The sequence below is a fragment of the Salvelinus sp. IW2-2015 genome, linkage group LG20 (genome assembly GCF_002910315.2).
Source record: "Salvelinus sp. IW2-2015 linkage group LG20, ASM291031v2, whole genome shotgun sequence".
Lineage (NCBI taxonomy): Eukaryota > Metazoa > Chordata > Actinopteri > Salmoniformes > Salmonidae > Salvelinus > Salvelinus sp. IW2-2015.
Genome location: NC_036860.1, coordinates 38,426,869 through 38,445,005, shown reverse-complemented (window position 1 = coordinate 38,445,005; position 18,137 = coordinate 38,426,869). Strand labels below are relative to the sequence as shown.

The window sequence follows — 18,137 nt, the reverse complement described above, 5'->3', positions numbered from 1 at the left end:
TCAGTTGTCACATCCATTTAAAACACATCTAAGCCTGTGTCTCTCTCAGCAGTCAGCTAGTTAATAGCATTGGGCTGCCAACCAGGATTCCACCAACAAAAACTCCTTTATACACCCTGTTTGGTACAAACTAAAGCAGATGGTGTCAGGGTGTACAGTACAGATCTCAGTGGTTTGAAGGAATAAGTGCATGATCTCAATGCATGTGTGTTTGTAATTGGGTGATTACATGCCAGCATGTCCCGAAAATATTTTCGCTATCACAGATTGTTCTGTCAATTCTCAGATAATAACTTCATTTTGGGGTGGTGTGTTTAACATGTGTTTTACATTTGTATCACCATTTTTGGGGGGAAATCATGACGAAAGTCAAGAGGCTATTCTAGGCCATTTTTAGACATATACATGCCTCCTGTAAGACCCTTTGATCATTGAAATCGTACATGATACAGACAACATATTGGTGTCATTATACTCCTTGTAGTGTGCTCTCAAATATGGAGTATGTCTATATATTAAATACAATGTATCACATGAATTTATTCAAACAATATACTCTTCAAACACATTACATTTCCAGAGTGACTCTCTGCTACTGTTAATGATATGACCCATTTTATACATAGAAATGACATTATAGGTCATTAACCAATCACAGCTCTCCTGTAGGATTGCACATTCAGCAAATCACCAGCAGAGGGAGTTGGCTTTGAACCCATTTTCCCATTCACTGTGTTGATGGTGGTGATAAAATGTATCATAACTTTAAAAGTAGCAGAAAGCCCACTCTGGAAATGTGATATACTTGTAGATTATATTGTTTAAAACAATATGTATAAAAATGAAGAAAGTCAAAAAAAGGGTGCTTTTGAGATATTCATATTTATAGTTTTAAATGTTGGATAAATTCATGAGTAACATTGTATTAACAGAAGGTAGCAATATTCCATAATTTAGCGCTCACTATTAGGAGTATGTTGACACCAAGGGGTTGTCTATGTCATGTACGGATCATTGGGTCTTACCACTTTCATCATGATTTTCTCAAAAATGCTGTTACAAATGTAAAAAGCGTATAAAAACATCCTTCATCCCAATAAAGTTTCTATGTGAGAATTTCCAGAACGAAGATATTTTTGGGCCATGCTGGCATGGAATTAACCAATTGTCAATATGCAATGTACAGTAAGGACAATTGTTTCAGCTTTCTTTTTTACTCTATCCTTTTGTTTGATTACTGTAGCTAATATTATGCTTTATTCTGGCATGTGTTCTGAGCAGTGTAGTTACACATTAGTGTTGTTTTACTGTGATGGTGTGCTCAGGTATATTAAAATATTTATTGACTGACGTTTATGTGTGTCTGTCTGTCTGTGTGTGCGTGCGTGTTACAGGTGCTGGGCCTGTCTCAGGGCAGTGTGAGCGACATGCTGTCCAGGCCCAAGCCCTGGAGCAAGCTGACCCAGAAGGGCCGGGAGCCCTTCATCCGCATGCAGCTCTGGCTCAACGGAGAGCTGGGCCAGAATGTCCTGCCCTTACAGGGCCAGCCACAAGGTAAACACACACACACTGGACATGCACACCAGGCATACACACACACTGCTAGAACGTACTGCACCTACAGGGCCGACCACAAGGTACATGTACACACAGAAGAAGGAAGTCTGTACAGAATTTAAAAAAAAATCTAAAACATGCGTCCTGTTTGCAACAAGAAACTAAAGTATACAGAACAAAAATATTAACACAACATGTAAAGTGTTGGTCCCATGTTTCATGAGCTGAAATAAAAGATCCCAGAAATGTTCCATCGGCACAAAAAGCTTATTTCTCAAAAATATTGTTGATTACATATGTTTACAATGTTTACATTCCTGTTAGTGAGCATTTCTCCTTTGCCAAGACAATCCATCCACCTGACAGGTGTGCCATATCAAGAAGCTGATTAAACAGCATGATCATTACACAGGTGCACCTTGTGCTGGGGACAATAAAAGGACACTCTAAAATGTGCAGTTTTGTCACACAACACAATGCCACAGATGTATCAAGTTTTGAGGGAGCGTGCAATTGGCATGCTGACTGCAGGAATGTCCACCAGAGCAGTTGACAGAAAATTGAATGTTAATTTCTCTACCATAAGCTGCTGTCCATCCGGCCTCACAACCACAGACCACGTGTACGGCTTCGTGTGGGCGAGCAGTTTGCTGATGTCAACAGAGTGCCCCATGGTGGGTTTATGGTATGGGGTAGGCATAAGCTACGGACAACAAACACAATTGCATTTTTTCGATGGCAATTTGAATGCACAGAGATACCGTGACGAGACACAGTCCTGTCTCGAAGCTCTACAGACAATTCCTACAACCTCATGGCTTGGTTTTTGTTCTGACATACACTGTCAACTGTAGGACCTTATATAGACAGGTGTGCCTTTCCAAATCATGTCCAATCAATTGAATTTACCACATGTGGACTCCAATCATGTTGTAGAAACATCTCAAGGATGATCAATGGAAACAGGAAGCACCTGGGCTCAATTTTGAGTCTCATCACAAAAGGTCTGAATACCTATGTAAATAAGGTTTGCAGAACATTTGCACATATTTATTTGAAGAATAATGGGTAAATGTTGCACAATCCAGATGTGAAAAACTCTTAGAGACTTACACAGAAAGTCTCACAACTGTAATCGCTACCAAAGGTGCTTCTACAAAGTATTGACTGAGGTGTGTGAATACTTATGTAAATTAGATATTTCTGTATTTCATTTTCAATACATTTGAAAACTTTTTTTTTTAAAGTTCATTTCGTCATTATGGGATATTGTGTGTAGATGGTTGAGAGAAAAAAAACTATTGAATACAGTTTGAAATCAGGCTGTAACACAACTAAATGTGGAATAAGTCATGGGGTATGAATACTTTCATATGCGTGTGTCTGCGTTCATGCCCATGTGTGTGCATACATCCACCTACAGTGGTTCCTGAATGAACAGTGGTTCCTCAATTAAACGTTTTGAGATGATGCTGCGGGACTTAAAGGTAATTTGTGGTTTAGTACGTTACCCTGCATCACTGCTTCATTGCTCCAGACCACTGCAAGAGGGAGTTAGAGCGCTATTATGCTTCTGGGTCCAGTGTAAAGTGTTGGTCTCAAGGCGCTAAGCTATCTCTCACCGAATGAATGGGAGATATAAACCAAATAGAAACGTATAATTGTCCACGACTTCACAATTGAATTTGAATAAACTGAATGATGAGGATGAAGAGGAAGAGGGTGATTAAATTTAGAACAATAGTGTAAGAATTGCTATTCCTCTGTCCCGCACGCACACCCCAAAAAATACAATTTTTTTTGTTTCTACTTCGTCAGAAGAAGCTGTAACTGGACTGTGGCATATTACATACTAAAACTGTTACACTAAGGTTTTTATTCTAAGTGAAATTAAAATGTTAATATATATTCCATGATATTCTTAAAATATATGTGTTGACTGAATATAGGCAGCAAGTGGTTTCACATATTTTCAAGACCTAATCTATTTAATTTATTTGTTTTATTTATTACATTTACTTGTGGAATGTTACCGAACAGATAACAACAATAGAAAGAAGCGTCTGGTGGAGCATGCAGTGAAAGGGCATTGTACTGTAAGTACGCCACAGCGCTGTGGGCCAGGTGGAAATAGTTTAGCAGCCTTTCCAATAAATTTGAATACAAAAGATGCCACCCACCCTTGATGTCAATGTCAGATTTTTCTTTTCGTTGAATCTCCATTAGGATATTGGTTAGGCTACAATTAGGCTGTGGAAATGTTAGGATTATTTTACTCTTCACTCACAGTCGCTTCGTAGCCTGTGTGTGTGTCCCAGTGTGTGATCTGATTGATGGCCACTGAGAGCAGGGAGAGCCTCTGTCCTTGCCCACCGATTAAATTCTCCCCGGCTGCTGTCCTTGTATTGAAATGAAAATCTTTTCTAGCTTTTATTCTCTGTCTGGAGTATTGGGCTTAAGCACAGAGAGGGACTCATCCATCAGCCAGGGGTGTGTGTGAACTTGTCCGTCAGGTCTCCCCCACAGTCATCTGTCTGTGTCCACCTCCTGACACCACCGTCACACACACATACCTACTCGCATACATACTGTACACGCACACACACCACATACAGTACGCTCTCTCTGTTGCCTTTCTAACTCACTCTCAAACTCTCCTTGTTCCCAGTCTCAATTTCTATGCAAAAAACTGTCCCAGGAGCCGTTATCTGATTGGTTAAGGTGTTTGGTTAAGGTTTGGACTGGGTCAGGAAGAGCTGATCCAAGTCTGCTTTCAGAACTGAAAGAAACCGATGCCTCTTACCCAGACTCTTTAAAACTAGCCTAAAATACATCTTTATCAAACGCAATAAATAATTTCAGCTAGATTCAATAAACTGTCTCATTTCGATACAACATTAAAAGGACTAGTGCAAGACTTAGCAACACCATTGAAATCAAAGGCCTGTGGCCTCCACTAATTTCTCATTAGCCAAAGCGTGATAACGTATGTGCTAGGGTGATGGGGTTTATGGGTAACGCCGCCATCCCGTCTGAGCTAGTGAGTCCCGACTGGTCGGAGCTGGAGTTAGCGACCACAGGGATTCTAATTATGACTAGCTAATTAAAGAGCGGGCGCTAGGGAAGTGATGACTGCTAAAAGACAGCCAGGAAGACCCAAGGACATTGTTGTTGCCAGCCACCGTGTTGGTGTTGTTATTGTCCCCAGGTTGATGCGAATAAAGCTACTGGCTAATCAAATTTGGGGCCTCTTTTGCATCGCTGACCCGAGGTAGATCAGTTAAAATGGCACTGGGGTTTTTAACAAAGATGATGAGCTTTTTTTATGCAAAGACTTTGTGGCTTTTCAAACTAGGTTAGGAGGCAATGAAGAAAGTGTTTGAAGTGTTGGTAAAGATAAGAAAGAGAACTCTTTCCGTTCTATATCCAAGCCTCTTTTGAACTTGCGAGCTCTTTTCTCGACCGTTGCTGTTTTGTCTGGCCGGTCACCTCGGGGAGTCTTCCAGCGAGACAGTGAGATTACTATCCCAGAATGCTGCACTGCCCAGTGTGTCAGGGTAGATCTGGAGTCGTCATGGCAGCTCTCTGCTGAGCAACACACAGCGACCCGCTCCACATGACGACGAGCGGACGCGACATGAGCTTAGCCAGCCTGGTGTGTGTGTGTGTGTGTGTGTGTGTGTGTGTGTGTGTGTTGTTGTGTTGTGTGTGTGTGTGTGTGTGTGTGTTGTGTGTTGGTGTGTGTGTGTGTGTGTGGTGTGTGTTGTGTACACTCTGTCCTGTGTAAACACATATCATAGCCGCGATAAAAGACTACAGTGAGTCGTTTTTGGACTTTGACTAAACCGACTTAATTTACCCATCTTAGAAAAAAACCATACACTGCCACCACCATCCACGTGTCTGTAGCCATACATACACTAATACATCTTATAGAACACAACATGAAAATATTCCATTCCATCCACATATTGCACCACCAGCATGTACGCACTTCATACACTTCGAATCTGGTAAGGTTGATCTGTTTTATAGCGTGCCAGCGCTTCTTACTTACGCCAGCTCATTTGTGTTGATATGAGTGCACCAGAGGATAGTCAGCCACGCCTCAATGAGCATCTAATGTGAGGAGCGCCATGCCCTGTTTCCAAGCTGTCACTCACTTCTAATGAGAGGAGGAGAGCGGCTCGTATGACAAACACACACAGGCCAGGATGATGGAGGCAAAAGGGATGGGGGATCGATGAGAGAGAGGCATTGTGGGGGGTTGGCGCTCTCTCTCCCGAGGGCCTCCCGCAAGCTGGTTGTAATCAATTACAGCATCAGAACACTGAGTTAATGGATAATTACTATGACCCCCCCTCCCTCCTCTACGCTCTCTCCTCCCAGACAGACCCCCCCCCCCTCTACGCTCTCTCCTCCCAGACAGACCCCCTCCACCCTCCAGACACGCACACACACACATTCATACGGACCACGCACACCCACTTATAAACACACACACACACACACAGCCTCTCTGCTGTGCAGGGCTACATCACCCCCCACCTCTTACATATATACACACACATCCCTCTCTGTCGGCACCGGGGCAGAGGCATGATGAATTACATTTACTGGCTGTCCTACATTAAGTACCATTTCTCCATCATTTTCACCACAAATTAGCCACGACAATATATAGATTAAAGAGATGACTTTAGAACCGGAGAGGGAGATCAGGAACGCAGGGAGGGAGAAAGGGAAAGAGAGAGAGAGAGAGAGAGGGAGGGAGGGAGAGAAGATCAGAAATTAATGGCTTTTAAAATGGGCCCGTAGATTAGATAGAAATGTAAATGTCAGCTTGCCTGTCTGCTTAATCCAGGGCTGGCCAGAAAATTTCAAAGTACATGATGTTCTTGGGATGGGGTTTAATGGGACACTTGTTAGATATGGAGCAGGGCAAGCAGACAGGGCAGGGGAGGGGAAGGCATTTCCTGGAATAAGAGGAGAAACCCATATACTGATTCGTATTCTGTCACACACACACTCTCCCCAATAGATACAACCACAGACAAACACAATCAAAACACTTAATCGCACACACATTCTCACACACAAACACACACACTCTAAGGCAATCACGGCAGTGGGGCCCAAAGTGTGTTAAAAAAAGTCCCATTTGGTGGAATATGTGACTAGGCAGTGTAATGGGCCAGGCTTTAGAAGCCCATAATGCATCTCTCACAGGACATTGTCCCAATCTGTCTCTGAGGTCTGGCAGAGGGGAGACCACACAGCCCTGTTAAATAGGACAGCCCAGATGGATGGAAGAGAAAGAGATGGAGGGAGAGAAAGAACAGAAAGAGGGAGAGACAGCTCCATTGTTTATTTACTTCATCCAAATGTATTCTCAGGAACGCATATGGAATGGCCTGTAAAATCACTGTGGGAGCGCTGTAAAAGTACCCTCTAAAAGCGGTGAAGAGTATCCAACAACCTTTTAAAACTAACAAAGGCCATATTGTGTTAGTTTCCTCATTGGTGTGTTCAGTGTATGCCTTCACCAATCATATATAACGTCCTCACTGCCCTTCATTAGAACACAGCACAGTTTGCCCAGCTATAAGTAGCCCTCCCCAGGGGTGTGTGTGAAGCTACATACAGAGTACACACCCTCCAGTGCCTCTGTGTGTGTGTGTGTGTGTGTGTGTGTGGTGTGTGTGTGTGGTGTGTGTGTGTGTGTGTGTGTGTGTGTGTGTGTGTGTGGGTGTGTGTGTGTGTGTGTGTGTGTGTGTGTGTGTGTGTGTGTGTGTGTGTGGTGTGTGTGTGTGGTGTGTGTGTGTGTGTGTGTGTGTGTGTGTGAAGGTGTAAGTGTTCCCTTCCCCCTCATCTGTCTCTGCTCATCCTTTCCCCTCAGTGCTAACATGCCCTCAACACACACAGATAGATTTACTGGGAGGGAAACATGAAGGCACACTGTTTATACCCGTGCCAGATTTATCCCGGACACTAAGCAAGGGTCATATGACTACCGTGTTGCATGTTCAATGTTATTTCCAAACGCTTTGTCCGTATATCGGGAGTTGAGTGTTACCTCATACAGATATTTGATCATATTAGAAAATTTGTAAGTTTGTCTTGCTCATATGCAAAGTGTGTATATATATCTAGTGTAGGCATACATTGGTATTTAAATTGGTGCCACAGTACAGTATCTTTGGAACTAAAAGGCTTTGGTTGCAGTTGAACAGGGCCAGTCATGGAGTAATGTGTTTATCTAAAAGCCAGCGAAAGCCGTTTTAGGTATTTTTAGTGTCACCAGTGTCAGAGTTTAAAAGCAGCAAGCAGCTGTACGTCCAGATGCAGCTATCTCTCTCTTTCTCTCTCCCCTCATCCGCTCTACTATCAATCCATCTTCTGGCGTGAAGACAAAACAGAGTGCCCGTGAGAGAAAGCAGAAAACATTGCCCCCTCTTTCCCTCCCCTCCCTCTCCCTCCCTCCCTCCCTCCCTCCCTCCCTCCCTCCCTCTTTCCTTCCTCTTTCCTCCCTCCCTCCTCTTCTTCCTCTTCCCTCCCTCCCCTCCCTCCCTCTTCCCCCCAGTGCAATGTCCCCCTGGGGGCTACTGGGGTAGTGACATGGCTGGGCTGTGGGTCACTGGCACCATGTCACAGGACAACCTGTCATGTGGAGAACCCCACCCATCCCTAGTCCCTCCCTCCCTCCCCTGTTCCCCTCTCGTCCCCCTCGCGCCACGCTTCCAGATAAAATGTCACCAGTAGGCTTAGCAAGCCGGGCGGGAGATGCGAGCTGACTGCTTCCCTCCTCCACACACCCAGACACACACCCACAAACTCCCCCCTCAGCTGTTTCCCCCAGCACGGCAGGGAGGTAATCACTAGTGACGGCTCCCCTCGGCTGCTCACTTTAGGGCCGCAGCCAGCCGCGCACACACAGAGACACACAGCTCATGCACATACCCTCACACAAATACGCATAACATGCACATGCACACACACCCTCATGCTCACCCCGCACATACGCGTGCTCACCACACAAACACAGCATACACATACCCCACACATGCACACATACACCCTGCCACACAGGGTGGGCAGAGAGAGGGAAGAAGGGAGAATGGAGCAAGAGAGAGAGCGGGAGCTTCATTGGAGCCTCTGACTCATCAAAATAAGTAATTGTTTTCCTAGACTTCAGAAATCATTTTAGCAAACAACTGAAGCCTCCCTCCTGGCATCGGCTGGGGATAACTGATGAGTTGTCCCTCGTGTGCTGTGCTGGCAGCCAGGCACAATGTAGTGTAGGATACCCCTCTCACTGTAGGACTATGTCTGTCTGCTCTATCCGCTACCCTCTCCACAGAGCAGGACAGGAGAAAGTCCTAGTATCGCACACACACACACATATACAGTTGAAGTCGGAAGTTTACATACACTTAAGTTGGAGTCATTAAAACTCGTTTTTCAACCACTCCACAAATTTCTTGTTAACAAACTATAGTTTTGGCAAGTTGATTGGGACATCTACTTTGTGCATGACACAAGCAATTTTTCCAACAATTGTTTACAGACAGATTATTCCACTTATAATTCACTGTATCACAATTCCAGTGGGTCAGAAGTTTACATACACTAAGTTGACTGTGCCTTTAAACAGCTTGGAAAATTCCCGAAAATGATGTTATGGCTTTAGAAGCTTCTGATAGGCTAATTGACATAATTTGAGTCAATTGGAGGAGTACCTGTGGATATATTTCAAGGCCTACCTTCAAACGCAGTGCTTCTTTGCTTGACATCATGGGAAAATCAAAAGAAATCAGCCAAGACCTCAGAAAAAAATTGTGGACCTCCACAAGTTTGGTTCATCCTTGGGAGCAATTTCCAAACGCCTGAAGGTACCACGTTCATCTGTACAAACAATAGTACGCAAGTATAAACACCATGGGACCATGCAGCCGTCCTACCGCTCAGGAAGGAGACTCGTTCTGTCTCCTAGAGATGAACGTACTCTGGTGCGAAAAGTGCAAATCAATCCCAGAACAGCAGCAAAAGACCTTGTGAAGATGCTGGAGGAAACAGGTACAAAAGTATCTATATCCACAGTAAAACGAGTCCTATCTTGACATAACCTGAAAGGCCGCTCAGCAAGGAAGAAGCCACTACTCCAAAACCGCCATAAAAAAGCCAGACTACGGTTTGCAACTGCACATGGGGACAACGATCGTACTTTTTGGAGAAATGTCCTCTGGTCTAATGAAACAAAAATAGAACTGTTTGGCCATAATGACCATTGTTATGTTTGGAGGAAGAAGGGGGAGGCTTGAAACCAAAGGACACCATCCCAACCGTGAAGCACGGGGGTGGCAGCATCATGTTGTGGGGGTGCTTTGCTGCAGGAGAGACTGGTGCACTTCACAAAATAGATGGCATTATGAGGAAGGAAAATGATGTGGATATATTGAAGCAACATCTCAAGACATCAGTCAGGAAGTTAAAGCTTGGTCGCAAATGAGTCTTCCAAATGGACTATGACCCCAAGCATACTTCCAAAGTTGTGGCAAAATGGCTTAAGGACAACAAAGTCAAGGTATTGGAGTGGCCATGTCAAAGCCCTGACCTCAATCCTATAGAAAATCTGTGGGCAGAACTGAAAAAGCGTGTGTGAGCAAGGAGGCCTACAAACCTACACCAGCTCTGTCAGGAGGAATGGGCCAAAATTCACCCAACTTATTGTGGGAAGCTTGTGGAAGTCTACCCGAAACGTTTGACCCAAGTTAATCAATTTAAAGGCAATGCTACCAAATACTAATTGAGTGTATGTAAACCTCTGACCCACTGGGAATGTGAAAGAAACAAAATATGAAATAAATCATTCTCTCTACTATTATTCTGACATTTCACATTCTTAAAATAAAGTGGTGATCCTAACTGACCTAAAACAGGGAATTTTTACTAGGATTAAATGTCAGGAATTGGGAAAAACTGAGTTGAAATGTATTTGGCTAAGGTGTATGTAAACTTCCAACTTCAACTGTAGCTACACACACGTCAGGGTACACAACATCCTTCCTTTTTGTAGTCACGGGCCTCGGAGTGCCAAGACGAGCGTGTTGGACATGCTCACATCATCAGCTCTGAAATGTGACAGACAAGTCCATTTTAATTCACGTCAGATGTTTTGTGTTCAAGTTGATTTACTGTAAAGCACGCTGCTTGAGCAGAATCATAAATCTCACTAAGAACGCATACAGCCAACATGTACACACGTATCTGATCTACTGACAGGCGCTTTCCCGTCAATGCAACTCAACGTGCACTTTTCCTACTGAGGCGCAGAGGAAGAAAATTGCACATGCAGTGATTTTCTACTCAACTGCTCCACGTTCTCGCTCCCTCCTCTCTCTCTCTCTCTCTCCCCCTCTCTGTTCATATCTGACAGACTGCTGTCTCATGGGGAGAGTTGATTGTCCGTGCAATGGGCCATCACACAGCCATTGGGTAGAGGGAGGGGAGTGGGAGGGGGAGCTGGTGGAGATGACAGAATCACAGTGACAAGTTAGCGCCAATCATTCTGTCTGTGTGTGCATGCTGGAATGACTGCTTGTTTGACGGAGCATTGGAGCAGAGTACATGTAGCCCATAGAGTTAGCTAGAGACTAGCTGATAGACAGAATGAGTACTAATGTTGTAGTGGCACTAATGTAGTTGTTGGAAATACAGTAAAAACCTCATCATACTGAGTTGCTTGTGATTAGAGAATAACTTGGGTCCCAATTCAATCCATTGCAGATTGAGAGTCCCCCCTGCTGAGGGTTTACATTTTGAATATAAATTGGGATTGTTGTGTTTGTTGTGTTGCTATTGAAATGTGCAAATTTTGAGTGTCCCCCCAAAAATTAACTTGTCTGTTTTTAACTGCCTGTCTCTCTCTGACCGTTGGTTCTTTCTCTCATGTCTCCACAGAAAACACCCCAAAGACCTCAGCCAGCTGCAGCCCGGCCCCGGAGTCCCCCCTCAGCTCAGCCGAGGAGTCCGTGAAGAGCCTTGGGGAGCAGGGCGGAGGAGGAGGGGGATGTGGAGGAGGATCATCCCAGGTCCCCCCCAGGGAGCCCAGCGAGCCCTCTGAGTCCCAGCCCGGCACGCCACTGCCCGTCCCCGGCCACTCAGGTCTCAGCATCCAGGAGATGGTGGCCATGTCCCCAGAGCTGGACACCTATGTCATCACCAAGAAGGTCAAGGAGGTGCTGACCGACAACAACCTCGGTGAGTTGGAGTGGCGTTATCATACCACTCTGGTCTTGTCTTTCAACAGTCACTTCTTCAAGTCTTCTTTTCCAATTGATCAGCACAACAAAGCATTCAGTTCCCCCCCTTCTCCCCCGAGTTGCGCAACTCGCCTTATTCACCTCGTCTGCTACTAATGTATCTAGCACCCACCTGGGTGATGCCACGGCAGCCATTTTGTGCCAGAGCCTTCACCAGTGACCGCACATGAGCTATCGCAGTGGAGAGGTGAGGAGCGATTGTTACATTGTGCCAATGCTACTGTGTACTCCTCGCCAAGAAGCACAAACTCCTAACAAGCTTTTCTCCCCTCCCACTGATAATAATTTGTTTAGATTAGAGTTGCAACACATTAAACTAATAATGTTGTGCTGGGTCCGGTGCATGTGTCATCATTGTACACAGTATCTCCGCTCCAGAACGGGGAAATGCTCTTTACCCCACCAGCGTCACACTGGGCTGCCAAGGCAGACAGGATTAAACCAGTTGCCATGTTCCACAAGCTGGCCAGCTAGCTCGTTAGTAGTTCCCTCAGCTAAAATTAACCAGCCCAACTATCAACTCACACAGCAAAGGAACAGAGAGCACAGTTTACACACTGTCCTGGGAGTACCCAAATCTGGAGCTAGCTTCTATCACAGCCTGTGTAGCAGCACTATTGGGATGTGGTCGTGCTTCAAGACTAAGTGTTTCCTGGTTAGCCTCTGAGCCAGTTGGATAACTTGGGTCACTTATCTGTTGAACATTGAGTTACAGTATGGTCGATACTATCAGATGATACTAGGCAGATTAATATTGGGACAAAGCCTGGTTGTCATAGGGCTGCGCTCCACCTCGTTCCCAGACCTCTCAATTAGTCCCACAGAGAAGAGCTCCCTCCATCTGTTCCGTAGACCTAGCCACAGCTCACCTCCTCCTCCTCTCCCCTGTCAGGGCAGTGAGGCGGCCAGGGCCAGTGATGGATGGTGTCATTTAGCAGCTCCCTTCAGCCAAACTCCCATGTCTGTCAACTACTGTAGCGCTGCACCCTCTTGGCTGGGTTGTTGTAAAATGCAATGTTTTCACTTCCTCACCTGAATATTTAAAGGTAATACAAATAGTAATGTGTATAGCCTAGTCACTCTTCTACCTTTATATAGTTCACTCCTTGATATCGGTAAGGCAATCAACAATGTAGGTATCCATTTTGGTGTGGCACTCTATTGGGTGATTTAGGAGCATGATTTCTTAGCTTTGTAATTCACATGTTTTGAGATTCACACCGACATAGATGATGCACACAGCCAAATCAGATTTTTTTAATAGGACTCGAAGTGGTGCGTGCAAATGTGGCCAATCATTGGGATTTTTGGGCACAAAGGATGCCTCTCAATGAACATGTTTGCCCCTGCTGCTTGTACCCAAATCTAATCTTTTTTTAGTGGCACATTATATTAGCTGGTGGTCAATAATGTATTTTCTTAGGTCCTTTGATTTATGGCGTCGGAATTGTGTGATTTGATTTAGACCTTAATGGTTCATTAAGAATAGATGAACAAGTTCATCCCTTGTACTTGACTTTACTTTCATACACAGGCTGAGCTCCACAGGGCTGCTGTGTGCATCACTGCATCCAATTGCAATAAGAACAGGGCTTGAGGTGTGTGTGTCTGTGTGTAATGTTTCTGTGTGTGTGTGTGTACTATAAGAGAGAATGTGTGTGTTCGGCGCAAAACAAAGCCCTGTCGTAGTCAGTGAGAGAAGGAAATGGTGAAGCAGCCCTTCCATCTCCGTGCAACACACACACGCACACACACACACACACACACACACCCCAAGAGATTCTCTCAGCGGGACTGGCGTCACCTGTTCTGTCTCCCAGCCTCATGCTGTCTACTCATCCACTTCCCTTTAGAGGAACTGCTCCCCAAATCCCAGCGCCTTTCAGTAGCGCTTCACATCTCTGCCTCTCTCTCTCACCGCCACGCTGCCTGCCTGCGTTTGTTCAGCTGCCCCAACGCTCAGCTCCCCGGCATGAAACACTGTGAGAAGCACTGTGAAGAGCAACACCACCCTCCCTCCTCGCTGCCAAAGGCATGTTTGAGGGGTCCCCTGGGACATAGTGTGGGGAAATGGAGCTCCGCAGCACTCTGGGTGAGAGCTCGTCAGCTTTGAAGCCTTTCAAGAACCTGAGGTTCTGCTGTGGTGAATGTTTATGCTGTGAACCGAGAGAGAGGCCTCGGTTGTTGTTTTTTATTTATTTATGTGAATCCAGACCTTTTTTTAATGCCTTTAAAACAACTCAGGCACTCAAACGCAAGTCAAAGACTATTTAAACTGTCTCTTCTCTGATTGAAGTCAGCCACAGTTGCAGCAGACTAAACGCTGCCAACTTCTGATGGCAAGTTTTCAATGCCGCCCTGCCCTGTACCTTGGAAACTTAAAGGACATGTAATGTTGATGTGTGTTCGTGCGTGGAATTCAAGTTTATTCCAATAGCAAGCAAAATGAAAAAAAGGTGAGTTAGTTGAATGTTGACAATAGCTTTCCAGATAACAGTTTTGTAATGTTACCCTTAATGTTACCCGTATTGTTACCCTAATATTTGAGTGTCCAGTTTTCTGTTAGTTAGGGGAGCATTCTAACTATGTTAGCAAAAACCTTAAGATAACCTTTTTAACGTGTTTTGGTGTTAGAGTTAGAACATTCCCTTAAAGTCAACAGAACTTACATATACTGAACAAAAATATAAACTCAACATGTAAAGTGTTGGTCCTATGTTTCATGAGCTGAAATAAAAAATCCCAGAAATGTTGTTTACATCCCTGTTAGTGAGCATTTCTCCTTTGCCAAGATAATCCATCCACCTGACAGATGTGGCATATCAAGAATCTGATTAAACAGCATGATCTTTACACAGGTGCACAATGTGCTGGGGACAATAAAAGGCCACTTTAAAATGTGCAGTTTTGTCACACAACACATACAGCCCTTTAGTGGGGAAAAACAAATTCTGATTTGGTGGGCCTGGCTCCCCAGTGGGTGGGTCTGTGCCCTCCAAGACCCACCCATGGCTTCACCCTTGCCCAGTCATGTGAAATCCATAGATTAGGGCCTAATGAATTTATTTAAAGTGACTGCGTTTATATTTTTGTTCAGTATGGAAAGTGGTTGCATTGTTCTCAGAATACAATATGACATTAAAATATATTGCTAAGAATTTGAGATTAGGGTGACTCCCCTAGTAGATATCGAACCCCTAACCACTGTGCCAACAAAGGATGGGCCAGTATATTTAGGCTCTGTCCAGAAGTAACCCCTAACAACTTGATAGGTGTAAGCAATAGTGTAAATGCTTTTTAAATATAAATCTCAGTTCTGTTAAAAGTACACTCAAGGAAATAATTTATTGATCATAGTGATTCATGAGAGTCATTAAAACAGGTTAATATACCCCACCAACCTTTAAACAACTATACAGAAAGCCCTTCAGTTGTTGAAATGGGCTAAAGCAATGATGAGAAGAGTCAGATGAACTTATACAAGATATGGTGGCATTATACAGGACAGGGTGGCATTATACAGGACAGGGTGGCATTATACAGGACAGGGTGGCATTATACAGGACAGGGTGGCATTATACAGGACAGGGTGGCATTGTACAGGACAGGGTGGCATAGCAGGAAGATCGGAGTGTGAACCTAGAGGTTGTGAGGACATGTTGAATAATAATTACTGTATAAATGAACATGCACAATGTAATCATGTATGTCACATATGGAAGTTGAAAACACTATGTCAAAAGCACTGTGTGTGTGAGTATCCCTAACATTGCCAACAGACAAAGAGCTGTGAATGGATCAGTGGTTCTCAGGGCCTTGTTTGGCTCTTCAAAGGTAACAAGACGTGATGTGTAATAAATGTTTCTTTGGACACATAAATGAACATTTTGTGTTTGGTGGGATATAGTGGAATATTCTCCTAACCCTCAGAAAAGACATGGGCCTCCCGAGTGGCGCCGCGGTCTAAGGCACTGCATCGCAGGGCTTGAGGTGTCACTACAGACCCGGTTTCGTTCCCAGCCTGTGTCACAGCCGGCTGTGACTGGGAGACCCATGAGGCAGCGCACAATTGGCACAGCGTCGTTCGGGTTAGGGGAGGGCTGTCCTTGTCCCATCGCACTCTCGCGACTCCTTGTGGCGGGGCGGGTCGGACGCCTGCAAGCTGACTTCGGTCGCCAGTTGTACGGTGTTTCCTCCGACACATTGGTGCTTCTGGGTTAAACTCGCAGTGTGTCAAGAAGCAGTGCGGCTTGGCAGTGTCGTGTTTTGCAGGGCGCATGGCTCTCGACCTTCACCTCCCCTCTCAAGTTGCAGCAATGGGACAAGACTGTAACTTCCATTTGGATATCAAAAAGGTGTAAAAGTAAAAAAATATCAATAAAATGAAAAACAACTGGACACATGAATGCTTGTTGTTAACTGGGTCATGCCCTAATTATCCTTTTATAAATGATATCAGGCACTGTTTAAGAGTTGTACGCTCTTCTTACAAATATTGCTCTATCCATACTTCAGGCGACGTGGTCTACTGATTCTAGTTGCCTTCTAGTGAGGGTCCTCTCTGTCCTTCTCTGAGTTGTGAATCTAACCCCCTCCTCTCTTTCTCTTTCTGATCCCCCCCCCCCCCCAGGTCAGCGTCTGTTTGGGGAAACCATCCTGGGTCTGACTCAGGGCTCGGTGTCTGACCTGCTGGCGAGGCCCAAGCCCTGGCACAAGCTCAGCCTGAAGGGACGCGAGCCCTTCGTCCGCATGCAGCTCTGGCTCCAGGACCCACGCAACGTGGAGAAACTCATGGACATGAAACGCATGGAGAAGAAAGGTACTCCTTTTTTCCTTTCCATCCCTCTGTCCTCCATCTCTCTGTTTCTGTTTACCTCCCTCCCTACCTCACCTCTGTAACCTAGCTCCTTATCCTTTTACACATCTGAATCTAAAATGGTTAAAGCCAAGGGACCGTATGGCATTTTCCCCGCCTGGCACTCTGAAAGGCAGAATTTGTGCCACGTTGTCCTTGGATGGGATTTAGAGTTAGGCATGAGTCTGTCCTTCATGTCCTATGTCCTTGCTTTCAAGACAGAGACTAGGATAGAGAGAACACTGATGTAGCTACAAGCTAGCTACCTCCATAGGCCATGTTTTTACCCACCAACATCTGTCCCTGCACCCCTCCCTAGGAGTGTACCATCCCTCAAGGCCGCCAGGCAACCGTCCTAAACACTCTGGGGCTTGAAGTAGAGAGAATCAAGTAAAACAAGATGGCAAGAGAGAACGAGATGGAGTGAGAGGACGTGCTAGCGAACAAGGGGGAGGGACAGAGAGGAAGAAGAGCATGGGGGGGGGGGCATTTCTGATTGCTCTTTTTCCTCCTCTAATAGCCCAGATGTGTCCCCGGGCTGCCGAGTCAAACAGCACATGCCAGTCTCCTGGTTAAAAAAAAAGGGGGAACTGTTGTGTGTGTGTGTGTGTGTGTGTGTGTGTGTGTGTGTGTGTGTGTGTGTGGTGTGTGTGTTGTGGGTTGTGTGTGTGTGGTTGTGTGTGTGTTGGGTGTGTGTGTGTGTCCAGGGTGGGATATGTGTTTCTCAGCGCTGTCGAAGATCCAATCTGGGCACAGACGTCAACGCTCTCATCAGACATGACGGCCCCAGTCTCTCCAGGCCTGCTTATTCAAAGCCAATGCACTCATCAGAGCCCTCTTTTCTCCCCTTCCCGCTCTCCATCCTCCTCCCCCCCCCCCCCCCCTCTCCATAAGCAAAGTGAACATTCTTGGAGTGATTAGGCCATTAACACTTCTCCCGGGGTAAAAGTGGCCTAGGCTGGTTATGAGTCAAAGCCCAGTCTGGCGAAGTGTGTTGGTTAGCGTTACCGTAGCAAAGCACGGAGGATAACTGCAGGGAGACTCCTCATTAGCCTGCTAACGCTACGGCCTGGATGTTCTTTTCCCTGCCTAACCCCCCGACCAGGCGACAGGGACTTCTGCTCATAACACAGCTATGGCTACGGGGTTTTGCACTCTGTATGCGTGATGATAATGGTGTGTGTTTTATATAGTGCTTTTTGTTAGGTCTAAAAGCACTTCAAATTGTATGGTCAAATGTGGTCAAATGATAGGGCGGCTGATATGGATGGTTGTTAAGGCGTAATGGAAGCTCTGTTTCCCCTTAACAGATTATCTTGTATAAACTTAACACTAACCCAGTCCTCTCCTCACTATAACCAATTTGGAGGTAAAAAAAACAAGGCTGACCTATCAGCACTTAA

At 45.3% G+C, this 18,137-nt stretch overlaps 1 protein-coding gene across 1 annotated transcript in view; it reads left to right on the top strand.

Annotated features, from left to right (window-relative positions):
* The window catches only part of LOC111979971 (homeobox protein cut-like 1), a 98,711-nt gene that overhangs the window by 70,146 nt on the left and 10,428 nt on the right, over positions 1 to 18,137 (top strand). The window contains exons 17-19 of the mRNA XM_070449736.1: positions 1,395 to 1,554; positions 11,518 to 11,817; positions 16,510 to 16,698. Of these exons, the coding sequence (XP_070305837.1) occupies positions 1,395 to 1,554; positions 11,518 to 11,817; positions 16,510 to 16,698 (649 nt within the window). The remainder of the gene's footprint in view (positions 1 to 1,394; positions 1,555 to 11,517; positions 11,818 to 16,509; positions 16,699 to 18,137) is intronic.